At 34.2% G+C, this 27800-nt stretch overlaps 2 protein-coding genes, 1 long non-coding RNA gene and 1 other non-coding gene across 26 annotated transcripts in view; 1 reads left to right on the plus strand and 3 right to left on the minus strand.

The window, feature by feature from the left end:
• LOC107998865 (solute carrier organic anion transporter family member 3A1) overlaps positions 1-2713 on the minus strand; it is a 113390-nt gene extending 110677 nt beyond the window's left edge. For all 15 annotated transcript variants that reach the window (XM_062080813.1, XM_062080805.1, XM_062080812.1 and 12 more), the window contains exon 1: positions 2435-2713. The gene's annotated coding sequence lies outside the window, so the exon portion shown is untranslated. The remainder of the gene's footprint in view (positions 1-2434) is intronic.
• Positions 2714-3237: 524 nt separating this feature from the next.
• On the minus strand, positions 3238-3309 carry Trnap-ugg (transfer RNA proline (anticodon UGG)). The gene has a single exon. It is a non-coding gene; the product is annotated as a tRNA-Pro (tRNA).
• Positions 3310-4089: 780 nt separating this feature from the next.
• Positions 4090-27800, minus strand: part of LOC107993305 (solute carrier organic anion transporter family member 4A1) — a 40420-nt gene continuing 16709 nt past the window's right edge. For 2 of the 6 annotated variants that reach the window (XM_017049663.3, XM_062080818.1), the window contains exons 3-13: positions 21165-21381; positions 18164-18332; positions 17619-17757; positions 16848-17022; positions 16060-16162; positions 9438-9559; positions 8904-9173; positions 8308-8509; positions 7358-7505; positions 6642-7018; positions 4090-6222 (exon numbers count right to left, since the gene is read on the minus strand). In XM_017049663.3, coding sequence (XP_016905152.1) covers positions 6021-6222; positions 6642-7018; positions 7358-7505; positions 8308-8509; positions 8904-9173; positions 9438-9559; positions 16060-16162; positions 16848-17022; positions 17619-17757; positions 18164-18332; positions 21165-21381 — 2124 coding nt within the window. In that variant the 3' untranslated portion in view covers positions 4090-6020. Of the gene's footprint in view, positions 6223-6641; positions 7019-7357; positions 7506-8307; positions 8510-8903; positions 9174-9437; positions 9560-16059; positions 16163-16847; positions 17023-17618; positions 17758-18163; positions 18333-21164; positions 21382-23078; positions 26414-27800 lie in introns of those variants that run through there. The other 4 variants (XM_017049664.3, XM_062080819.1, XM_062080820.1 and 1 more) reach the window with 4 other exon arrangements.
• Positions 6091-27800, plus strand: part of LOC107993307 (uncharacterized) — a 42366-nt gene continuing 20656 nt past the window's right edge. For 2 of the 4 annotated variants that reach the window (XR_009831557.1, XR_009831558.1), the window contains exons 1-3: positions 6091-6232; positions 6460-6554; positions 7298-7507. This is a non-coding gene — a long non-coding RNA (uncharacterized LOC107993307). Of the gene's footprint in view, positions 6233-6459; positions 6555-7297; positions 7508-7974; positions 8139-8266; positions 12954-27800 lie in introns of those variants that run through there. The other 2 variants (XR_003696447.2, XR_001765075.3) reach the window with 2 other exon arrangements.

Raw genomic sequence — 27800 nt, forward strand, 5'->3', positions numbered from 1 at the left:
TGGAATTTATAGAGGTCACTACTAAATTTGTGAAGTTTCGTTAGGTTAGAATAAATCCTCTCGTCGGCGGTATATTTTCGCACAAAATATCTAACCCTCGAAATTTAAGGATACAACGAGGTTCTTGTAAAAAATATATGGGAATAGAAGAATTTACGATTCGACCCGCTCATCAAAAATTTATATTTGTACATTAAATGCGTACAATTTTTCTTCCAGTGAACGAAAATCGAAAAAATTTTTTCGCTTTCGATTCCATTTTTATGTGCTCGTTTTAGTTTCTTTCCCTTCCGCTCTTTGCAAACTTGCTCAAATAAGATACCATTTCTGGTGAGATAAATAGTCTGTCGCAGATTAAAGACGAACCTTTTTATGTTTCTAGTCTAACTTTATGATCGTTGATTAGTTGATCAATAGATTTATTTCTAATATTATATCCTATAGTAAGTGGTCAAATTTTTTGTGTTAATTATTGTGCAGAATACAATAATTGAAATACAATAATTGATTTTTTACTTTTTGAAATTACAGATTCGTTAAATTTTTTTTATTATCATTGTCATTTGAGATTACGTTAATATTTCATTTAGAAAAGATTTCTACTAATAGAAAAAATAAATTGAAAAGTAGAAACGAAATAAATAAAATTGATTACACAAAAATTAATCGATAAAAATATCCAATTGATAGAAGCGGAAAAACTTTTAACAGTTTCTTTTGCATTCTGCATCAGATGTATATATTATCGTAGCTAAATTTATCAATTGAAATTTAATCGAAAAAATTCACGAACGTACGGAATTGAATCTTGAATAAAATACGCACATTACAAAATCTGACACCATAATCTTATGTCATGAACACAACAGGTGTGCATTTTTAATTACAAATAAGAGAGTCCGAAATGGTAACAGCTGGCGAATCGAAATTAACATTTCGAAAAGAATGAGTTGCTCTTTGTTTTTGGTATTGCTGATCATATGCTGTCAAACGATATATTGTTATTAGCTTGAATCGATTTATTTACTGTGATATACAATCTCGAAACAATATTGAATTTTTTATATTATATTATTTATACTATATTACATATATATTATGTATCTATTTTATTATATTAGAATAATTTAAAGTACCAAAAATATAATTTATGATTTAACTAATATTCAAGACAAGTTTATAAATAATAATGAATTTCACGCAGTCATTCTGAAACACCCTATATACATGGATATCGGTAGCTAAGCCATTCTGCCGTGCTGTGTAATACGTGTATGCACCGATCGATGCTGAAAAACTGGAGATCGAAAGTAAACGTCCGAAGTTCAACGATAATGGCATCGATACCATGAAACAATAAGGGTGAAAAAGAAAGAGACAAATACAATGAAACACATCGAATCAAATGAGATGAAATAAGAAGGATAAAGAAATAAACAGAAAATGTATTTTTAACAACGATTAGTGAATAATCGGCTTGTTACTTGTCACCATAGAATTGTCGGTTCGTTAATTGGTACATCGATTAAAAGCACATGATGAACGAAAGGTATCATTTTGCATAGGACAAGGTCAAAGTCCTAAGGACTGTAGCACGATTGTGCACCGCTCGACAACAGCCGGATTCCTCTCTCGTCCGATGCCGCGCGCGCGGTGACAGAGCACATCGAGGATATAAAAATAGTTGTGCAGACGCCGAGGTTCAAGACCTCGATATATAGATACTACGGTGGCACGATAACGTTATCCATGGAATTATGGCACAGCTGTGTTTACACATAAACATCAGCGAAAACGAGCGACGGCGACGGCGACCGGATAACAAAAGGAAGATTAAAATTTCAAGATGTATCCTTTTACCCTAAGAATCCTATTATGCACGGAATATTCTTCACAATGTTGGAAATTTCTCGTCTGTAGATAGTAAATAATCACAATGTACAAGAATGCGCTGCCTAAAAACAAAAAATTGAATGGAAAAGTATAATTCTCGACAAGCGTGTAAGATAACAAAGACAGCTTATTTTCAAAGTCCCATATGCAAAGAGATAATTCACGATAAAAATCTCTTTCTCAACAGGCGATACCTGTTCAGAATCTTACGACTAGATTACGAAAACTTTATTCTGACCTATTTCTAAAGATGCTGTATGCCGTATCCTTTTCGTTATTTGAAATATTGTTTCGACTGCAAATTTTTTTTAGAATTTATTTTATGAAATATATGATAAACTTTGTGTTTTTTTGTTCGATTTCTTATAGAAATTGTTATTATAAAAAATAGAATCAAAGAAAATTATATAGACACGCGATATAGACGTTCGGTAGATTGAAAAAGGTCACTTGGCTCTGTGGATTGATTGAAAATTCGATATCACATGCGATGAAGAAAACCACGATGCGACAAATTCTCAAGTAGAAATTGTAAACTTACCGAAAGGACGCTCGAAGCACCTCACGAAACTCCTTTGTATCCAGGGCAGTGAAAAATCCTCGTGGTGACACCGCGATTAACAAGTTTTGCATACATCTAAACACACTCACTAACACTATAAATCGAGCACTGAACAAATTTTCACGCACGCCTGTCTTGACCTCACGATCTGACCGGTAGATCGGTAAGAATTTCACGAAAATCACATTGATAGCGTTCAACCGTCAGCTTGCTTCGGAGATCATAGACCAGCTGTGTTTTTGCCCGACCATTCAGGAACTGGTGCATGCGCACTGGCGTTGCCGCCATCTTGACTTTCTTGGGAGTAGGAAAATATATCGCGCGCAATTTAAAGTTGTTAATTTAAGTCTGGAATTCGTGCTTGCTAATGATGCTCCTAAAACATTAATTATTTAATGGTTAATGAAAAATAAAAAAATGACAAAGGAAAAGAATCTTATTTTGTACATTTTTAATTTAAAACTAGTGTGTATAATTGAAAATATGTATATTTTTTACATTTTAATGAAAAAAATAATTTGTAAAAAAAGAGAAATATTTTTATAAATTAAATTTTATTTATGTAATTAAAAATATGTATATTTTTTATACTTTTACTATTAAAAATAATTTTTTACTATTAAATTTTATATATATCATTTTTACCGATTTTATATATATATATATTTAAATATAAAAGAAAAATATTTATCTACATATATATGTATATATTATGATTATTTATTTAAATTATGATTATTTATGTAAATATTAAAAATATAAATTTTAGTATAAAAAAAATCGGGCCCCTCCGGGATTTGAACCCGGGACCTCCTGCACCCAAAGCAGGAATCATACCCCTAGACCAAGAGGCCAGCTGATTAACAGTTTCATAATATTTTTTTTTATATCATATAATAAGATAATTATATAAAATAAATGTATATTAATTATTATTATATATTACAAAAAATTATATTATACAATGTTTTATATTTATATATGATATAATAATATTATTAATGATATTATATATGATATAATAATAAATGTATATAACAATATACATATACAACGTATAAATCATTAATAGAGTATTATTTTGTACTTAATAATTAATCATTTTAATTCATTCATTTAATCTCATTATATGCAATTATAGCACATATTATTATATATAATTTATATATAAAAATAAAAAGTCTTAAAACAGTAATAATCTAACAGTCGATAAATATGTTTGCGATTGTATCTAAAGGTGATCATTCATGTAACTGCAGTTGAATGTAATTCTACATTTAATCTATATGTACATAACCTGTAAACTAAACTAAAAATTATTCATTTGTGATTAAACTATATTAACTTTAAGTAAACAATTAAATAAAGTAAAAAAATAAAGATAATATTCTTAATATATAATAAAAAAAAATGTAGCTTTGAATATCAAGAATTATTCAACATATTTATTACGTAAATTATAATGTAATCATTTTTATCTGGCAATCATATTACGTGAACACGTAAGTAATTACAGAAATAACTAGTAGTATCTATATTTTAAACATGTGAATAAATTTTGACGTAAATATTATTATTGATTTTATGATTCTTCTATAAGCAATGGATGGAAAAGATAAGAGAAACCAAAATAATTAACATATTTCACTAACTTTTTATTAGCGACACGTATAATACACGTGTTTAACATATCAATATTTTATAACAAAAATAATTACAATTACAAATCGCACAAAATTTTTCATATCAAAGCAATATAAATGACATTTCATACAGCCATGTACTTTATTAGCACAAATATTTCATGCATTTCTATTTTGATCGCCGCATTTTTATTGTGACAAATATTCATAAGAAATGATATAATTTTTTAACATTTAAATGTTTCAATTCTCTTATAATCAAATGATAAAATTTGTACAATCAGACATTCACAATTTTTAAGTAAATATCGATAATATCTACTTTGGTATAATTCAATTTATTAAGTTATGATATCAAAATAATATATAGTTTTTTCCCATTTTCCTTTCTTAGTTTATGCATTAAACTTGAAAAAACATTTTCTTAAATATGACATATCAAATTTTAATATATAAAATTTCCCAAAGTAATATATTTTTTATTCAACTTGTGAATAGGATATGCTAGGATATGCTACCAAAACTTGCAACTATGTGTATCTATAATTATATATAATTATATATACTATTATAAATATCAATTCACAATAAAACTTGATCTATTTTTTTTTCTTTTTTAGATAATAGATAATCGTCTTTATACAAGCAATAACATTATACAAATATGATATCAATTCTATGAAAAAACAATGTTTTCCAGAGAAATTTCTGTGCTACTAATAATTTAGCTAGTCACATAACAATTATATATTGCATAAATAAGATGAACATGTAGAATAATTTCTTTTTTTATCTTAAACATTGATTATCTTTTGTGATAAATACATTTTTTGAATTTAATTGACAATCAGTTAATATTAAGAATACAATTACAAGATGTCACACAAATTGAAAATACATTCAGATCATATAATACCGGACAATATTGTATTGTTCTATAATTCTATTTAATCATAATAGTCTTTTTTGATACAATAATTAACTGCAATTATTAATTTTTATAGAACAATACAGAAAGCGTAGTAATATATTAAGCAAATGTTTATCCATTATTCTTTTATTCTTATTGATATCATATAAAATCGTAATTTCATAAATGAAATATTCCATTGGGAAGTAATAATAAATATCGAAAAGGACTACAAGTGCACTTGCCCATTATATCTCATAATTGGTATTTATAATTCTCTCGTTAAAAAACGAGATTATTGATATTAAAAACAATGTTACGATCTTTACAATTGGCAGTGATAGCTCTTATACGAAATATTCTACTTATAGCAAATCGTATAAATGTATCTACAATTTTATGAATCAACAACTCTCGAAATAAATAACTTCACTCGAGTTTCATTGATTTCACAATTTAGTTTACTTTTATATTACTTATATTACTTATTTATATACGTCATTTCTGTGCAAATATTTTTTTACTTAACATTACAACAATAATAAATAATCACGCTTTTTATAAATTTCCCTATAAATTATCCGAGAAATGAAATCATTTCCTCCTGTTATAAACGATTATATTAATGAATAAAAGTATTAAATAAATATCTATCTATTCCATTTACATTTCAATTTTTTAATAATTATTTTACAATAAACTATAAATAAAATTTTATTAAAAATGGATAATTATATATTTAAATAATGAAATATTTTTTAAATATCCCTCCATTAAAAAAGTACCTATCAAATCGAAGAAGATAGATGTCGCAGTATCGATACTCGATTTAATAGACTAGCACATAGTGTCATCTAGTTTCAGTGGAGTGAGAGTGTACGTAGAAATTTCTTTGAAATTCATTTCTTCGATTATTTCTTTTGGTAAGTTTAGCAAACATTAAAAGTTCTTATTAAATAGTGATTATTCGTGATATTTTTAAGATAATATAATTAGAATGCTAGATTTTTCTTTACGGATCAATTATAGGATTTATTGTAGCTGGTGTGATTGGCGCTTCGTGCTGAGTGTCGTTTAACACAAATGTTGTTGTGGGCTCTTCCCGCGAATTTTGTGCAACTCTTCTACTTCCTGGAGGAATATAAGTCCACCAAGCCAGGAAAAAGAAAAGAAGGGATGCTGCTTTGCCGATGAAAGCTAATGCTAGCATATATCTGAAACAAGGTATGCTCATTGATTTTTGCATGGTTATAAATGTCTGATTTTGCATGATGAAAGTGAATTTTTAATAAAAACATAATATAGTTTACAACTCAATTATTATAATTCTTATATCAAGATTCAAATAGTAATGTTTGTACTACAAAGTATTATAAAATAATAAATGTTAAATTCTAATCGTTAAAACCGCCATTTTTATTTCAATTTTATTTAAATGTTCTAATCTTTAGCGGCCATTAATGAAATTATAGAGGACGCCATAATCAAGTGTGGAACGATTTCTACAGATATAGAAATAATTAAACGAAGATATACAAACATGAAGGTAGTTTTATTTTATAATTTTTTTGAATAAGTAACAAATTCCAAAGTATTTAACACAATTTAAAGATTCAAATATAATTTATCATACCTGCTCATATATAAGTTATCATAAACGAGGCAGGATCCTTCGCCGTCGCAAGTTTTGTTCCATAAAATGCATGTTTCATCTATAAGAGCACCGAACACCATAGGTGCTGGTATTGTGCCTAGAATTCTAACTTTGATCCATTGTATACCTAAGGCAAACGATCTTTGATCGTCTCGAACAACGCGAAGTGTCGCAGAAAGTGCGGGCATCGTGCAAAGAAAGGTTATAAACATGTTGCAAAATGCTAGAGCGATAAAGGGCCATAAATAAGAGCACGATGTGCTGCAAGTAGTGTTTATTGCCTCGTAACTAATCACACTATCTGCAGTAGTTAGATTCATTGGTGGTGCTCGTATACATGTGCAGTCTGTATATATCTGTAAAATAATAAGGAAAAATATGAAATTTTAGAAATAGATAAACTATGAGGATAAAAATATAAACATTTAATTCAAAGAAAAATAAATATCTATAAATATGATTATATTGACATTTATCAGTATCGAGCTTCATTTTTTTTTTTTTTTAATTTAATGACTGATAGTTTTTAACTGAATGTATATTTATTTCTGATTTGCAATGAATGTAGATTTTTATAAAATATATACATCACGAATGCCAGAGGTTAAGAAAAATATATATTTTATGATTTCAAGAAATGGACTGGACTTTCATAAGCTTGCATACTAAGTACTAAGATAAGAAATTATACCGACTTCGACGTTATTTAGTCGCATTCCTTGATAACATCCTGCGTGACAAGGGGAATAGTACGTGATTCCATCAACTCCGCATATTGGACTGAACTCTGATCTCGAGCAGCCGCAGCCATTATTGCACGTGTTATCCAATGAAAAAGTTTTTCTGTAAATATGAAATTTTTTGATTATTATAGATATTTATTTGCATTTTGAAATTTATCTTATATAATGGTACAATTACATTATGGTCTATATCTATTTATTTCTGATTAGTTTCTGATTTAATTTTCTGATTCTTTTTATTTTTAATTTTTATATAAAATGGTGAATTGACTAAATTAAATACATTTCAAATATCATTCAATAGAAGTATCATATTAGAAATATTATTCAATAAAATGAAGCAGTGAATTAATTGTATTATAAAATATTCGTTTTGCAAAAGTAAAAGCGATTATAATGAAACTTCATTTATTTGAATGAAGTTTTAGTTAATACATTATTAGAAGCTACCTTAAACATGAATTTCTCTTATTTAAACCAGAGAAATCAATAGATAGCAAGAAAAATCGATAAATTCCAATTAATATATATGAATTATATTTATACTTCAATGTAGAACCAATTTTCAGATAAATATAGAGTTTTATCATCAAAAAAAAAGAAAAAACAAAAATTAATATCAGCAGATATGAACTCGTAGACCTATTATGTACAGATGAGAACGAATAATATCACAGAGACATAAGAAAAATGAAATAAAACATAAAATCCTCGATAAATATCATGCAAATTCGTGAGTGATAGTAGCGATATTTATATTTATATTTATATTTTCCCAGAAATTTTAGCTTTAGTACACGAGTCAATTACAAAATGAAATTTCAAACATCCAATTTTATACTATTGAAATTACTTTTACAGAATTTCATGCATCCATGCACATACAAATAACAATCACTTACTTGGTCTGATTCGAATAAGGTATAGTGACCCCTGCGAAGTTTAAATTCGGACAATTCAGAACGAAGCACAAAGTGAAGGCGATGCAGGACGCGGTGGCTAGTAGACAGAACTTTAAAATGCCCGAACAGGGCAAATTAAAACGCTTTATGAGGTAACCACCGAGGAAGGTACCTCCACCGCCTGCAGGTACAGTCACCAAACCTGCAAGAAAAAAGAAAAATCTAGGTAAAAAAATGAGGATGAAAGAGTATTCCATAATTCTCCTCTCGGTGCTATCGAAATTTCACGAAATTACGTCGAAACATTAGTCAATCGTAAATATTCCGTATAAAAACGTCGAGGATGATTTATCTCGCGACATACGTGCGGATAATTGACGGTAACATATCGTTCAGTCGATATTTTAACGAAAGAGTAGGAGAAAGAGAGAGAGAGAGGGATAAAAAATGTTTCGAGGGAGGTATTTGACGAAATATCGTCGATGATTACGCGTTACGACTGACGAGAGGCGGTCGAGGTTGTTTCTCTCGTTTTTTTTCTCTCTCCTTCTTTCTTTCTTTGATTGATTACAACAGAATGCTTGAATATTATTCACCCATTAGTAACGCGGCGGAACTAGCGCTGACGTTGAATTGATTTTCGATCAGCTTGGGGAGAAAAGCGGCGAAACCGGCGATAAGCAATCCTTCACTGGCACCTGCCAGATTTAACATGAAAAAGCCAGGATTACCGAGCAGATCGGTCAGGGCGCGAGGCAGTTCTCGTATTTTCGAGAATGCCTCTCCTCGATCGCTCGAGGACGATTGCTTTCTGGTGCTCCTTTGGTGCGCCTCTGACACCCTCTCTTTAGCCAATTTCTCTGAACCTGAAAAAGAGATATTTATTCATGCAAATTTGTGTGGATAGAACTGTTACTTGAACGTATATCTGGATGATTGTTGAGAGGATGTAATTTGAGTGGAAAATTGTAAATAGAAGGATCTATAATCATTAAAGTTTTATTGATATTGGATATTGTTTCAGTGTAATTTTGAGGTTATGCATTGGATATTCCTGAAATAATAATTTAAAGAGTGGTAATCTTATTATATAATAGCGTGTGTTGTAAAATATTTCACAATTCAATTACCAGGCAAAGCTGCTGGAAACGCTAAGATGGGTATAGCGATTATGAAACATAAAACTGCAGCCGCTAGGAAACCTATCCACCATGCTCCCACCCATACGTTGCTGTTTGGTGTTAAGCCAATCCTGGAAATTGGTTCCTTAAATTATTACAAACACTTTTGCAAATCACACAGAATCGTGAATAGAAAAAAGAATATTTATTAACAATTATTAAGTGCTATATTAGAAATTTTCTATTCTCAAAAATTACTTCAAATATATCATCATGCTTTTTAAATTTGAATAAGATGAAATCCACGATTCTTATTTTAATAATTTTTCTTTTGGATTTGAAAATTTGATGACATTTTTTGAACATTTTTATCGTTCAATTATGGAGATCTCGACTTACTCCACTTTGATTTAATCTTATATTTAATCTTTGAAATTCTATCTTTTCAAATTAAGAAAATTCTTTTAATAACTCCACGTTAATCAATCTAGGATTTAACAATATTTAAACGGAAACAAGTTGAAAATGTTTCGTCTCTAATATCGCGAAACGGGTCAACCCTATCTTTTTTAAACGCTTTAAAGTAGGCCGCGTAAAACAAATAAGAGTTGGGAAGGATATAGCCGGGGTAAAAATGTAATTATCCCGGAACAGTAGAGCGGATTGTAGTTCGTTCAACACGGTGAGTAGGCCGGAATTGCTCCACCGTCGCGGAACTTCCGGCGCATCTCGCCGCGGTTTTTTAATTGCGCCAGCGAGAAATCCCCTACCGAGTCGAGCTTCTGCAACTTTTTCGACTAATTGCCGGTTACAGAGCTTCTGGAAGTTTCTCTTTTTCCTCGGCCTCGATGATATCGAAAAATTTCTAATTTTAGAAAAAAATACATATATATATATATATGCATATGTATAGAAAAAGGACGATGAAGATTTTCATTTTGTAGAATATTTTATTTTATTTTCCATTGGTGAACATTTATTATTTTGTTTCAAAAATATCAAGAGATTTCCAAATAGATTTTTGCACGTTCATAAATTTTGAAACATTAAAAATTTAACGATCAAGTAATACTTTCCATATGCTTTCTAAATATGAAGATAAAAATACAAGAATGCAGCTTCATGTATCCACGAACACAATACTCTTCAATCTTAGTCGCTCATCATCCTCTATTACTTCGCACAATGCGCCATCATCATCGCACGGGGCATAACCGAGAAAATTCTTTCAGAATCGGGATATTACAGCGGCATAACTTATCTCGAGATAGTGAGAGAGCGGAAAATTGTGAAAAAGTATCCAAGTTACTCGAAATGACTGTCTGCCGTCGAATCTTGGTCCGCTAAATTAAATGAGGCGCGTGCATGCAGAGAGGCGAGCTCGTAACCGGAAGTGGCCGTAATGCAACTAGTTACCCCATTCTTTTCCTTGCTTCCGGCTTCGTACACCGGAATAGCGGAAGGAAATGTAATTGGACTCGCGGGAAATGTTATTAGCTCTCCACAAAACGTTTCGTTTCTGTTTCGTTTTATTAAAGATCGCGAAAGGATGAGGCGTCTCTCTGTTTGCAAATTATCGGATTGCGCCTGCTTCGACACGCAATTTAAGTTTTGCTTGGAAATCTTGGTAAACCTTGTTGCGAGGCAGCCTTTAAACTTTCGCCGTTTAGGTGTTGCGATAATCGAATTTTAAATTGAGGATTAGGGGCCTTTTATCGTGAAAGTGCTTAATCTTTAGGGCGAAGAATGTTGTTTGATTAATGGAAGGGATTGTTTAGCGAGGAAAATTTAATACTTTTTGATAAATTTTTTTTAAAACATTGAATATTTTGTATGGATTTTATTGATAAATACGAGGTCCTATTTTGTTTAATTTTAATTGGAATAGCGATGAAAATTTAAAAACAATGGTTCCATCGCATCGAGATATCTTCTAAACAAATAATTTTCGATTGAAAGTAAATTTTTATAGATACGAAACAATATGTTTCGTAATAATAATTCATTAAATATCATATAATGAATCATTTAAAGATAATCCACAAAAGAATTATTAAAAGATTATACTTTCTTCGTCTACGCTTTTAAATTTTTATTTGAAACATTCTTTCCCATATTATTAAACTCAATTAAGATATTGAAAATGATCAAGTTATCTTGTTTACCCAATAGATATAATATTTCACGTTGAATCGATTCGATATGACGGACAAGGACTTTTTTTTTATCGATTGGCGAGGCAGAATATTCCTAGCAGAGGCTTTACGTAACTTTTTTTCTCATCAAAGTTACCAAGGCCAATGGATCTCATTTTTTCCCTGGTAAAACCTCGACTGCGAAGAGGTGATTGATTGCCCGGAAACGGCTGACTAACTGCGCGATCATCCCTTAGCAAACCTAACTGCACTACACCGACAAGGAATCGCCGTTTACTTACCCTCTCTCTCGTTTTTCTCTCTCGTTTTTTCCCACTTTCCCATAGTAACCGATCTTTAAACGACGTTCGAGTAACTTTTCCATGTTGATTTTACTCGTTGACAGTGAACGAAATTGAAAAGGAATTTCTTTAGAAAAACGAAGACAAATTTAATAATTAATTTTACCTGTATCTTTAATAAACAAATCATTAAATTCCCCATTTTGTGCAATTTAAAAGCAGAATCATTATTTTCTATATAATTTTACCAAAATTTTTCGATGAAATTTTCGCGTTTCCAAAGGAAAAAAAAAGTTTATTAATTAAATGCTTCCAACTGCGATCATTACCCGTTCGAAATTCCGCAAAAAATGTTCTCTACCGTCCCCGTGTTTACATCGATTCATTTCTAGGAGTGGAGCTTTCAGAAGAAAGTTGCAAGGGTTCTAAATTTACTGATGTCCACTCGGTTCCTCCGTAGACTCAGTTAACCGTGAAACGCGAAGGGAAATCCTTTCGACTTTTAATTTCAGTCCCCAACCGTTTCTTTCCCTTCTTCTTCTCCTTTCTCTTGTCGTTCTCGATGTAAGCTGTTACCATAATAATTTCTTTGCTCCTCGAGCTTTAAAAGGGAACAGGGGTGTGTCTCGATTTATTAATCGAGGAAAGAAGTAGAAGGGAAATGATTGCTCGCGGAATGTTTTGACACTCGAGGCATTTAATCGGTGCAAGGGATCGGCACAAAAGTGGAAACAAAGGAACGAAAGGGATATTTATCTTTTCGCGCTTTCTTATTCCTCGAAGATAAATCTCGAGAAGAACAACGTTTTATGGATATTTTAATGCTTGGAATTTGTGTCGTCATATTAATATATAAAATATCATTTTTGTGAAATAAACTATTGCTATTTATTAGCGCTGATACAGCTTTGTTTATTTAACGCGTATCGCAATAAATATAAACGTATTGAAATTAAATCCAACAAATTAAAGAACGCGTTTTCGCATAAGCTTTTAAATTGCTTTTTAAATGGAAAATCAATCAAAATAATTTTATAAATGGAACGGAATCCTATAAAAATGTTGCAATAAAATTCTCTCGAATAAAACCGTATCGAATTTATTTATTTTATTCGTGATATCAATCTCCTCCATTTCTTATTAATACTCGAAATATCGAGACGAATCACCTGAATCATCAAAACCTCTTCTCGAATCATTCGTACAACGCACAGAAAGACATTCTCTAATTATTAATGAAAAAATCAATCCATGTACTATTCCGATAAAAAAAAAATATCTGGTAATTTTAGAAACACCAGAGCATAAGAAACATAAAAAACGAATAAGAGAAATTTCAACTCGAAAAAAAAAAATAATCAAGAAAGGGCCACAAAACCCGTCTCTCGTACCACACCTCGAAATCGATATCCGGCCATTTAAAAGTATAATTCGCAAGGATGGAAGCTCTCGGACGTTGAAAAAATCCTTTACACGATCGACAACTCTATTTATCGTTCCTATGCTTGCTGTTACACGTCACGGTGGCGGAGGAGAAATCGGAGGAAGAAGAAAGTGAAAGGGAAAAGAAGGAAAAAAGACGAGAGACGAGATTAATTCGATTCTCGCGTGGAGGGTGGGTGCGAGGGGGAGGAGAGGGTTGCTCCGTGGGGAGGCGAGCGGACAAATGGAACTTGATTGTACTCTAAGTGTCGGGGGATGAAGTGACAGTTTTGAAGGGTAACATCGGCGTCATCGTCAAACATTGGTTCACCGCTTGACATTTTCCCCATGGGATGAGAGAGTTCGCCCTCTCTTGCACGCGTGTACGGGGTTACATGCACTATTAATCGTGGCCCATTATACGCTCTAATGGTCCTTCGGGATATTTTCTACGGGGCAAAGGAGATTCTGGCTCGAGACAAAGATTTGCCTCGAGTTGAACGATTGTACATTTTCGTGCGCGTGTCTTGTTATTATTATTTTTTCGCGCTTGGTTGTCGATTTGCCATGGAATAAGTAGTAATTAGAGTTTGAAGGAACCGAGCATCTTTCAAATTATATTAAATACATTTGCATTTTTATTCTTCGTAACATTAAATTTCCAGTTATGTCGAAATAATAGTTTTTAATTCGTGTTAAATAAAAGTATTTTTTAAACTGAAAATTTTAATAAATTTTATAGAAAGGTATTTCTCTTTGGTAATTTCTCTTTTTTTTACTTTTCAATTGCAACAAATTCGAACGAGATACATTGTATAACGTATGCATCCAGTTTTCTGATTAAATAACATAATAGTTCGTTTAATACCCTTACAAACTACCCTTATTCGTATCTTAATACCTTCGTCGGTAGATTAAATTTAATCTTCGTTCAAAATTTTCCTCGTCCTCGAATTTCATCAAAAGAATCCATCCTCCGCTTAAAAAAAAAATTAAAAAAAAGAAGTAGCAAATTAATTAATACCATGACGCGTATGCTCGAAAAAGAAGAACATCAGCATCCGTGGCTCATTAGCCGAGGACAAGAAGCCGGTAATTAAGCAAACACGCTCTGACAACGCTTTCGCCATCGCAACTGCGCGCATATCTTCGCGGAGGCGTCTTTTCAAGGCCGTGAAACAGCAAAAATAGATGATAAAAATCCGATAGCCTGTGTATATCAACTCCAACCTTAACTCGATAATTGTAATGAGCGTGATATCTATATTCCTCGCGAGTTTCAAGCAATATTTGCTCAACATTTAGTTGAAGTATATTCACAACGCATCGAAAGAAACTTACTTAACATCGAGCTGTATCGACATTCTTAAAAATATCGAAATTATATCAATATGGAATCTTGGAATATTTAGCGAACATAGAAAGTAATCTCGGTCCTTTAAAAACAAGACACCTTTTTCCCCCTCCAATGGTAATTTCGCAGAGAAATTTTTATCCGCGGCAATTTTTCATTATTCCCCCATCCCTTCGAGCCTCGTCCTCTCAAGATTTCGCGATTAATTTCAGAAAGCAGCGACGTGGATTTACGCGGGTTATAAGACGAATATAAAGTTCGAATTTTCTCGTTCACGACGGGAATACGCGTCTGGAATATGCTCCCGGCGAATGTGATTCATTCATATTTGCGTATCACCGGATGTCGGTTGGAACACGCGACTTTTCTCTGTACCTGTCACAGTAACACGTAGCAGAAGATATGTTGATAAGGGTATTCTTTACAAGAGCAATTTCTTAAATTTTCTTTTCGATTAATTCCCCTTAATATTGTTTCCAAAAACGTTCGTAAGAAGGATTTTATTGATCTTCGATAATAATAATAATGATAATAAACTATCGTGCAACGGTAAATTTCCACCATTAAATGGTCCACTAATGATAAATAGTAATGTACAGTGGCAACCACATATCCGTTCCCCCGGATAGCAGGACGAAACAGCCGATAAATCGTGTCGAGAATTTAATAAAGTTACCGCGGCTCGCCCCTCCGCCCCCGCACAAGGAAAAAGCGGGAAACGTGTTTAAACGCGTGGCGACACGAGAGGCGACAAATTCCGATGGCGCGCCCATTAAACGTCATTCTCCATCGGCATTCGCCGACTATGAACCCTCTTTATGGCGAAATGAACGCGGACAACTTTCAATCCATTGTCCATTCACCGTAATTCTTCCTCCGCGATGGATCCTCCCTCTTCCGCAATTTTAATCTTACGTTTAAAGGTTTCCAGAGATGGATTTTTCTTTCCTTTCCTTTCCTCTCCTTTTCCATATTTTTCTGTTTTAATCCGATGGATTTCAGATTGTTGTCACCATTTGTATTTAAACATCCGAAATGTCAAGGGTCTTTGATATTCTTTTTCACCATAGTAACGATCTTTTAGGGGGTGAGATTACGATGTGATTAAAGGTGAGGCTGATATTTAGGGAGGCGTGGCATTTAAGCGACCCTTGCCAGATTTTTAAACGTTTATCCTGGATTGATTTTGTTACGAGCAATGAAGATGGTACAGGAATTAATGAATAATAATAATATTAATAATGTATTCAATTATTTCTTCTATATGTCATATTATAATCATTGGAACGTGCGTAATGAATTTTTAGCAATTCGACAATATTTTTTATATTTGCACGTATCCGTGTTCTAACTATTAAATATAGTTCTAGAAGCCATGCTACGTAGAACGTAGTTAGCATAATTAAAAAAATACTCACTTTGATGGATCCACGGTGATAAAATCTGTATAGAGCTTCAACAATTCACCTCCAACCACGTATCCTAATGCAGGTCCTATTATGGCCATTGTGTAGAAAATTCCTAAACAGAAAAATTATTATATAAAATCGTTTGTAGGATGGTTTAAAAATTTAATACAAATTATTTATTAATAACTTGTCCAATATTGTAATGATTCATTATCATATAAGAAATTTAATGAATGTTGAAAAAGATTTCTGTAGTTTGATATACAAAGATAATAAAGCTAAGATAATAAGAGAGCATAAAGCGTAATTTCTTAAACAATTAAATTCTTAACATCAATTATACACGTTGATTGTCCTATACAAGACGGCACTTGAAACTTCAAACTTCAGAAGTATATACAGTGCTCAAAACTTGAAGCAAGCGCAACGAGTGCGGCAATAGAATATGACAATTCTCAAAGAGCTATTGCGGGATATCCAAGTTAAATCAAGTAAGTACTTGTCAAGTAGGTACAGTACAGTTGAAAAGTTTAGCTTATTTTATGTTGAGGGAATACTTGCATCTTTTTAATAAGAGAAGTTATAAACATACATATATAATGAATTTATACATACTTAAATGAAATAACCTGTCTTTTAAATTAATATTTTCCAATCTTTTTAAATTAATAACATATTTATCCTTGTTGTTCTTCCTGTGAATATAAAATTAATATTTTGCCAATAATACTTGAAAATTTGTAATAATAACGAGAAGAGGAAAAAATTAATTAATTAATATTAAACAAATTTCTTACCTACGTACACAGAGGACATCTTCTTCGACACGTTCTCATCTAGATACGTAACACCAAGCGTATAAAAAGGAGCGGAGCCAGCCCCATGCAGAAGTTGAGCTATCAGAAAGATACTTAAGTACAATCCACTGTATGGTTCTTGGTCTATTTGGCCCACTGATCCGCTACAAGATAGCTGAGATAGACGAACAAAGATTATTTAAAAACATCTTTTCCTTAATATCTTAAAATTCTTTATTGGAATTAGAAAAAAGGAAAAACGGTTGGCTCGAAATATCGTTTATAACGATATAGTTTTTTGTCGAAGTTTTTGATCGATCGTGAAGATTTTATCATTATATCTATATTTTTTTAAATTTAGTTACTCGAAATAAGGATTAATTCGATGATAAATTAATGACACGAAGATGACATTCCATTAGTGTATGTAAAATGGATCTTGCTTTTACAAAGGACGAGATCCATAAACTCTGTCACTATCCTTTACATCTAATTGAATGTTTACTCTTCAAAGATCAAAGACACAAGTCTTCCAGTAATTGAGCTCGGGTAATAAAACGTATAAAATAATTATATTAAAAATAAGTATATTATTGCTCGTCGAAACAACTTATTCCGAATTAATATCTGTCCAATGTTTATTTTTATAAAAGTACTACTCAATTTCTTCTTTACGACTTTGATATTTTTCGAAAAATTTATTTCAAATCTTACAATTTCGTAACAAAGATTAGCAAAAAATACTAATCTTTAGAATCAATCATCACTTACCGAACGAGAGGATGTATTCGTCACCCTTTGACAAATATTTTCCGACTGTTGCCCACCCCTGTATGGCCCAGCAATATAATGAGGGGATGCGAAAAGGAGACTTCCTAAGCCTAAGACTAGAACACCTATTCCTATGTACCTATAGAACAAAAATCAATCCAAAAATCTCAAAACAAGTCATCATATCCTCATTTACCAACCAATTATAATATACCAGTGCAATTTTTCCAAAAATTTCATTCAAAGTCGACGAATTTTTAAACAAACAAAAAATTTACAAAAATCTCTTCTTCCAGGATAATAAATATTCATTTTCGAGATTAGCCTCGTTTAGTTTAATTCAAACTGTTATTGATTATCGATTAGAGATCGAGGGTTTCGAAAGTGTGGAAGGAACTGGAAATGGAAATTAACGGTGTTGGTCCGGCTGACGTTAGGATTAATATTTATGAGAAGTGTCGAGGTGGATCGATATCGGTATTAATATTAATAGGCGTGACAATAGCTTATACGCGAATACGTAACGCGTTCGAGGGCATATGTACCTCGGTTTCGACGCTTTCGAGCGTCCTCCTAGGAAGCTGACTGGAACGAGGGTAAGGAAACTGGCTATGTCGTATCCGCCTGCTATCAACCCTGTCTGAGACGACCTCAAACCGAATCTCCTCTCTATCGTGGTTATGACCACGTTCACGAAACCGTTCACCACCATCCCTGAAAACACACGTAGCGTTACATTAGAATAAAATTCTGACCTAAAATTGTTATTCAGAGTTACGTTTGTGGACGTTGAAAATTAACATCCATAATGAATCTCTTTAAAAATTCCTGTATCATCGTTTATCACAATAACGACGATCGCACAACTTAACGGATTAAATTGGATAATTTACTTAAAAGCTCCCTTCTCGAACTAACATAATTTAATCTCTAATAGCTGGAAGAGAAAAAAAGAAAAGAGCCACTCTTTTTCATTGAAAAAACTCAACCTCCAATCTCGTCGAACAGAGCCTAAACCTTCGATCGATATTATCGATACTATCCATCGATCCTGGCCAAGTTAAACATTCAGGATACGATCGATAGGAATATTGGGGCCATCCTAATAATAACTCGATCCCCATTCTCAAATTCGAAACACAGTTGATCCCTGATACGCATACTCGAGAGCAAATCCGCGTGCCGCGTGTAAATGAATCAGAAGGGGGGGTGAACTAATTCAATTAAGTCTCCCCTACGCCCAGTGTCCCGCTCACCCTCCAAGAAATCTCTCTCCCTCTCTCTCGAACCTGTAAATCTGTTAAACAGTTCTTTCTCACGAATATACACACAGGCTGCTAATCGCCTCTGAATCGAACCGGTGCTCACGCAGGCGTTGACAGGGCGTCGAATTACAAACCAGCGGAGCCAGTATCGTCGTAGCAGTATCGTCTGACAAAAGCGTTCAACCGTTCTCTGACAATCGAAAAAATGAATCTTCTCTCTGAATCCTCTCGACGGTTCGAGGTTTCCGCGGCGCGGATCCCTTTTGATGCTTGGATTCCGCCGGGGTTGTCGTTTTAACGAGCGGATTGGTTGGAATTATTTTTTTCAACGGTAGAAATTTTTCTCTCGTTTTTTACATTCAGATTGTGTAGAAGGTACGTAGCAGTTTATTGTTGAACAATGAAAATATGTATGGTGATTATTTCAGTTTTGGTGTATTGCATTATTTGTGAGATCTCTAAACAAATTAAAATGGAATTAATTCCCAGTTCAGTCGACGTGTTTCCAGTTTTTTGCAATCTTTATTTTTTTATTAAAATACTTGAGAATCGCTATTTATGCACTTTCATATCATTTTTGATGGCAGAGAATATTTATTTTCGTATTTATCGAAATCGAAACATGAAACCAAATAAGTAAAAATAAAAATGATAACCTAACTAATTTCGAAACGAGATCGGGCAACCAAAGCCACTCCAACCTACCGCGAAAACCAATTTCTTCCCAGTAACTAGCAACCTAAGATAACCAAACTGCAGCTCGAACAATTAAGTAACACTCTTAACTCGTCCCTCCCACACCAACCTTACAACATCCATCGAATTAACGCGTTCACAGACGGCCGTGGCCAGCAAGAGGCCTGGCTCGAGTGTCGGCGTATCCGGTGTCTGTCCACCCGGAAAATGAACCACCTTCGTTTCCCATTGTACCGCTAATAGGAGAATTTTAATTAAAACCGGTCGTGCAGCGCGGATAATTTGTTTCTCCAGCTGCTGGCCGTATCTCCCTCTTCTTCTATGCGCGTACGTTTTTCGTGTCTCGCTTCTTTCTACTTTTTTGATCGATTGGTCGGAGAATGATTATGATTTAACAGGGATTGGAATAATAATATCGGATGGAAGATAATTTTCAATCAATTGTTTCTGCTATTCTGGTATTTTGAAGATGTATTCGCACCAAGAAGTATCGACTTCCTAGGATAGGATAATTTTAATTAAGGAAGACAGAATTTTCTACTTCGTTTCGTACAAGAGAAAACATTCCTCTTTAATCCATACTTCCCCTCTACCAATTCTCAAAGTATTGAGAGAAAAAAAAAAGAAATCTTTTAACTTCGTACACAAATCCAATAGTGAAACGTAATACTCGTTACGACATCCGAATTCTCATAACCCTGCGTGCACGAGCACCACTCACCACCGACCTTATTCTTACTTACGTACAGACGATTGCCGGCTCCATTGTCCAGCAATTTGTTCAATCCCGTTCGCCTCGAAGAAGGCACGAACCTCCACACGACGATTTCTTTTGTCGGCTGAGTAGAGGGGGGCAGGGAGACGAACAAACTTATTTAAACCGAATACGGCTACCGTGTTCCAACCTTTCCTCCACCCCTTTTTAGCCAACGTCGACGACCTTCGTCTCGCCGCCCTTTTCGCCTCGATCCGCTCTCCTTTCGTCGACGTGCACCACCCTCCAGCGCGTCAACCTCCTGCCACCGGGCCGGAAAACTCGATTTCCGGTTATCGTCAGTCACCGTCGACCCTATCCCCTCCCCCTCCCTTTCGCGCCACCGTGAAAGCTTCGAAATTGCATTCGAATGCACGGCTATTAGTAACGGCAAACGGCGATATCAGAGTCAATCAGCTTCGGGGCCCGCGTGTCTGCGTGTTTACGCATACGATTTACGCATACGAAAAATGAACCATTGGATTCAGTGGATTTGTTCCAGAGGGCGACGAAATATTGTTTGCGGTTAAATGTCGCGTTTACGATCGACTTTGATCGGCGAACGTTTTCGACACGAGATGGAAATTTCGCCGATGATTGAAATTTGATCGAGTGTTTAGGGAAAATTATGTATAAATTTCGAACAAGTATTTCCAAATATGAATATTTTCACCCGAAGATATTAAATAATTATTAATCGTTTAAGATGGAAGTCGAGAAAATCGATAAAGATTCCTCTTCTCTCTGAGTAGATTAAAACGAATGGAAATCAGTGTTGTAAAACTAGTTTTTATTACCCCCCCCACCCGGGATCAAATTTAAATTGCATACCTTGCATCGCACCTGTCCAGCATAACCAGAAGAGCGCCCATTTCGCGGTTCGAAATCGCTGCAAATATTTGGGTCTGAACCAGAACCAACCGCACTTCGGCTCCACCGTCCTCTCCGTCTCCTTACCTGCTTCCGGCTTTATTTCCGGCTTCGTCGGCCCGTCCCTGAACTGTTCCGAAAAACTGGACAGGGTCTCGTGCATGTCCGGCACCCCCGACTGTAAATCACATTGTTCAGATTCGAATTAGAATGATTAACGAGGATCAATGCGCATGCGATGATGATAATCGAAATTAACAGGAAGTGGACAAGTGATACGTGAAACTTTACGGATGTAGGTCTAAGGATAAATTATTTTTTGAGACAAAGGCACGTTACTTTCCTAAATACTATTGAAATTTCTTTTATTGATTGCAAAGGTTATTTTTAGTATGACGATAATTTCATTAATTGAAATATAAACTATCGAATAATTGAATAAAAATATTTAGTAGAAAAATTTTTCTATCAGCTTATAAATCCGAGAATTAATAATAAGATGTTTTACGTATTTCTAACGATTCATCGTGCATGATAAAAAGGAAATTAAAATTCATGATCTTACGTAAATAAAATCATAAGCGGAACGAGTTTGAATTGTAAATATGTACACGTCGAATTATTAGTTACCGGAAATTGCTCGATGTGTAGCAAACAAATATATATACAATATTTCCCTTATCGGATTTAATTATTGGGTTTTACCTATTATATAATATAAAATATAGAATGCATCGAGACGAGTGCGTCCACAATCAGGAGCTCGTTTTATATTTTACCGTTTATATTTTATCATTTCGCGTTAATACGTACGTAATTTTCATACGTTTAATCGATGGTAATTAACACTGTTCGATAGGCTACGTGTGAAACCAGTTTTGCGCCAGGAGTAATTATTGCAACGTTTCTCCTCAAACTTTCTCCAACGGCATATTGAATTAATTTGTATATTTCGATTGAGCGCAGAGAAAAGTAATTACATTTGCATCATCGAGAATTTTGAGACAATGTGATTTTTTTAAGTATAAACTTTATATTTTTAATTTAAAAGTAAAATGGATTTTGATGGACGGCGGGATAAGCTGAATGTTTTTTAACTATTGTTATTAATTCATGGAAGGAATGATTTATAACCGGCGAGATATTTATTAAGAAGACGTTTTTAGATGAAAAGGCGAAGAAGAAATATTTACTCGGTAAAATGGGATTATCTATGAGATTATCTTTCAGTTTATTTCCATTTGATTGTTTAGAGAAATTTGTGAAAACAATGATGATAATTAGAATGATAAAATACAAAGGAGAGAAAATATTTTAATTTAAATAAAAAATCTAATCTATCGATTACTTCTGCTTTCATAAACATTGTGATAAGTCTAATTTTACATTAGATTAGAAATTAAAGATAGATATTAAAGATTGAATTAAAAATCGAATACAAATAACGAACGATATTAAAAATCATTTCTTCAAGAGAGAGAGAAAAACATTCATGAAAAATCCTTCGTTGCGCTGTACAAAAATTTAAATCTTGTGAAACGATAATGAACGGAACAAAAAGCAAAGAAAGATAAGGGAAAAGGGCGTAATTAGATGTATCGCGTGACACAATTGCAACGACTATCCCCAACTACCTTCAACCGATAATTCCATTTCACCATGAATACAAAATCGGAGCCATCCGTCTCAAACTCGGATCTCTCGCCGTCTTAAAAATGCACACGATTACGAGGGAACAACTTTATATGTAATTCATTCTCCCAACCCGCTACAACGGTTCGAAAATACATCTACAAAGCGATCGATCGGTTAGCATCGATGTCACGCTCGCCTCCTAAAATAAACGCAGAATCCAATATCTCTCACGGTACTCACGCTGAATGCAAATTTATCCCTCATGATTCTTTCTACCTCTTCTTTCACCTTTTAACCTAGAAAAACGAAACGAGATCACCGTTCTCCCAAAATGTATGGTATTTATCCGTGCACACTGCGACTCGCGATATCGAGCATCCTCCACTTCCGCTCCCTCCTCCAACAAGCGTGATTTTCTCAAAGAAACGGCACAGATTGCCACCAAATCCCGCTACCAAATATTATTTCCATCGTGATCACGGATTCGTGGAGCGTGTCATGTTCCGCGAGATAGTTGGTTGCTCAATTGGTTGGCGAAAGTGACGTGGAGAGAACTTCCGGCACCTGGTCACGCTTCGTCGTTCACCATCGGTTTAACCACGATCGAAACGTGACAGAGACACGCTTGATAACGAATATTATTGTCCATTCGAGTCGAGGAGGGATTTCTTCGAGCCCGCTCGATCTCTCGATTCCTCGAGATTCCAGCTTCTTCCTCGATTAAAGATTCGCTCGAGAAGTCGTGGAATATCTGGAAAAAGCTTCGATCTCCTTCCACTTTTTTTTTTTCTTTTCTTACTTCGTTAGTTCGCTCTTCGAATGCCGTTTCCGCTTCGAGGCTCACGGATCTTATCGCGATTTGACTTGATTTCAACGTTGATTGTATTCCGTTTCGGTTTAGAATATTTAGGAAGGGAAGATATCTTCGATGCAAGTGTTTTGAATTTTAGTTTTCTTTTGTTCGACGAGGTTTCTTTCTTTCTTTCTTTCTTTTTTTGGAAATGCAAGCAAGACTCGTTTCCGTGGAAACGTTGCTAGCTCTGTCGTTTATCAAACGTCCAGATTGCAGCTTCCATTCCAGTTTCGAATGTAACTCCTCTTGTACGCGTCCTCCACTTCCGTTGTCCTCTGTTTTACCTGGATCAAAAGATTTATCGTCGTATCTTTACTTCCCCATCGATCACCCTCCCTGACTGGATTTAGAATTTTCGATGAGGGGAATTCTCTCTGATGGAAGCTCCAGTATATTTCGAAAGAGTTTCGTTATGTAATGCTCTTTTGTTTATTAAATATGAGATATTCTCAGTTCTAACAACAGATCATTTGTTATTTATTATTGTTTATTATTGTCGTAATCAAATTCTTCCAACTCAATTTCAGTCTTTATTTAATCTCTCTAAGATGTATAATGGAAATAAGATAGTTTCTATAATATCACTGCTAATCTTTTATCACGTATCCAAAATCCACCATTTCCCCTTTTGGTGTATTTCTTCTTCATCCTCCGCAGTTGTCACTTTCCTCTTCGAATACTTAATCTCCCTTATTTACCGTCGTAATTATCATTAACCAATTCAAGTCTCGATTCAAGTCTCTATATACAAAATTTTCTATCAATCAAAGTATCTCAAAATTTCAACGAATTTTCTCTCTCTCCCTCTCTCTCTCTACAAAAGAGAGAAAAATCCCTCTCAACATATCGCTCCTACACACATCTAGATTACGCTTTCCACCAGAACGTACCTGCATCCTCCGCTTCCTGTTTCACCAGGTACTCTCGTCAAACGTCTCGAAACGATTCCATCCAGTCCATTCACACGCATCGTTATAAATCCTTGGAGAGGATATCGTTTTACCTCGCCTCCCATGAAATATTCATCGTCTACGTGGGATTTATAATCTCTTTATCCTCGATCCTTATATCGATTTCCAATGGGGGTCAAACGTGTTGCGTTCGAACTGCGATCGAAACTGTTGATAATGACTTTTCCTACGAATCAAGCGGTATAATGGAACGTGCATGGAGGATTTGCAACACTTTTCTCACGGATGCATGGACGCTGGTCTTTGTTCTCGTCTTGTTAATGGAAAAGTTTGTCGAGGCGGAGAAGTTGGGCAAGATCCCGTTGGTAAAATTGCAACGAATTATGGTTTTCGTTTAGGCAGTACATTTTCCGTGATGGATTCTTGAAACGTAGAAGTTTTTCGGAAGTTTTAAAATTTTACACGTATAATTATATACATATATATGTGTGTGTGTGTATTGGACGAAAATGCTATTCTTAGTTAATTTCTTAATCTCTAAAGTAAAAGTAAATTGGAATTTTAAATATTAATCTAAATAGATTAGTATTTGAATGAGAAAATTTTTGAGATTTACTTTAAGTAAAAGTTTCAAACGTAGTTTGGTATTTAATTACAACTTTAATTTAAATAGATCGGTATCTATTTAAATTAAACACTGTGAATAGACTATCGATCGCAGCGATCAAAGGTTTCGGAGAATTTCAATTTTCTGAGATTCGTTTTTAACATTGAATTTCGAGTAAACGATAAATCGTACGTTTGTCAAACGACAATGATAATAATAGATCCTATTTTCGGCGATTAGAAGTCTTCAAAATTCGTAGGAGTAAACTTATGTAAATTTCATTGGATTAAACTGCGCTTCTATTTCGAATCGTCTACGATCACTCGCCGATTTTAGAAGCGAAATCTTCACAGTCGAAGTCAATATTCAAATGTCTTTAAGATCCAGGAAACTTTGCACTTCGGTCACAGGTTTCTCACGACAAACTCCTTAGATTCAAATACTTTAGATTTCCATCCTTGAAAATTCAAACTTCGAGATGAAATTTAACACTGCCGATTCACGATCTCTATTTCCATAGAAATATTAATTTTTAAAACTCGGGAATGATCTACGATCTTCGTGAAACTCGCAAAATCAAAGAATACACGCGATTTACATTTTCCCGAGCAATCACTGAAATGCGAATAAGAGATTCGAATCCACGCATAAAATCCAATCTTCACCAAATTTTCACGAATAAAGAAATAAAATTCGATCTTGATTTCAAAATCACCGAATCTAACAACAAATTTCCTCCAATCTCGTCTCGACGAAAATAAAAATTCCAGAACGTTCGATATGATATTATAATCCCGAATAATCTTCCAATTATTCGATATTATTCGAAAGATTATAAAAAAAATATCAACGATCCTACGATCTTAAAAAAAAAAAAAAGATCCAGCACGAATCAAACGCGAAAATACCAAAGCTATTCGAGATTTCCAACCGATATTACACGTCGAGGGAAGGATCCTCGAACGCGATCGCGATCACGAAGGCGGCCACGCAAACGAGACGATTCAAGAGCAGCACGACTACCTAAGGCCGCGTGTCACACGCGACTGAGGATCGCGAGCTCGTGCTCTCAGAGTTTTCCCCGCGAGTTAAACCACCGTATATGCTACTACCGCCACGACAGACATTCTCCGTCCTTCTCCTTCCTTCCACCTCCTCTCCCTCCCCGGCTCTCCCCCACCTTTCCAACCCCTTCTCTCTCTCCACTCCAACCTCTCTCTCTCCTCCGCCACCATTTCTGTCTCCGTCTCGCTCCCGTACCCTCTCTTCTCCAACCCTTTCCAAACTATCCCTCCCTCTCTCCCTCTTTATTTCTCTCTCCGTCCACGCGACACATTGTAAACCGCCCCCTACTAGCTGTTGCTTCGCTCCAGCATCGAAAAACCGGCCACCATCTGATAAGACTCATTAATTCCCGCTAATTGCGCGGATTCCGAGCAGCGATTAAACGTTTTGAAACAAGCAGGTATCGAGGGGGTTTTCTTGTTGCTGTTGGTGGTGGTGTTTTAAGGAGGAAGTTTGGGGGAGGGAGAAGCTTTTCTTGTGGCTTTCGCAGGTTTTTCTTTTTCTTAGTTATCGAACAACGATATTTTGCGATTCTTCTTAGTTATCTCGGTCTTGTCGCTTCACTCAGGGATTGGAAGCGTCAGAATCTCTTTCGATTAATATTCGAAACAAATCTTTTTTGAAGATTAAAGAGAAATTCTCGTATAAAATGTCAAAAATGTTTGTTTCTCTTATTTCGAAACAATGCGAAGTATGGTGCGTACCACGAATCCTAGTGGGAGAGGAGAGGATCGAACGTCCATCGGTACCGTTGTCGCGTAAATTGCCTTCCCCCCCCTCGACTTTTGACCGCAGCAAGGCAAGCTATCGCGAAACTGCGGGAATCGACGAGACAAACTGCAACTCCCATCGCTAGGCCAACGAAACCGATAGCATCCCAAGTTCCACCTATTTTCCAGGTCCCCGTTGTAACGAGTTTCTTAATGCTTTGTATCGAGAAACGCATTTGTCTTCCGGCGTTCCATTAACGAGCCTCCGTTACCGTTCCCTTCCACTCGTTCCACTCGTTTCCATGTTAAAATGGATCGGGAACGAGTTAGAAAAATATTTCGAAAGGGAACGTGTATTTTTATTATTTACCAATAGGAATTTTCGTTATTAACCTTAATATTCGATTATCTCTACTGTACGATAAATGTAAATTATCGTAATAAAACGTTTTTCCTTATCGCGGTATTTAAAATAAAATTTAATTCGAAATCGAATATGCAATGAACATGAAAATATAAAATCGCGTATCTAGTTTGAAACGAAATTGTTTGCAAGGTTTATATATGTTAAAAAAAGTATATAAACTATTTTTACTAACTAATTTTAATAAAGTATACAATTTTAAAAATTTTTTTTCATAAATAGGGTTAATTTTTCCTGTTTTCTGCGTCTATTTGTTTCCTTTTCCTGATAAATTAAATAATATTTAACGAGAATATTTCAACAAAATATTGGCGCATAATATTTATCTTATCGTACACAAATATTTCCATCTTCAACAATTTCCTCGTATCGATAAAAATATAAGAGTAAAT

This window comes from Apis cerana, linkage group LG10 (assembly GCF_029169275.1).
Source record: "Apis cerana isolate GH-2021 linkage group LG10, AcerK_1.0, whole genome shotgun sequence".
NCBI classification, from domain to species: domain Eukaryota; kingdom Metazoa; phylum Arthropoda; class Insecta; order Hymenoptera; family Apidae; genus Apis; species Apis cerana.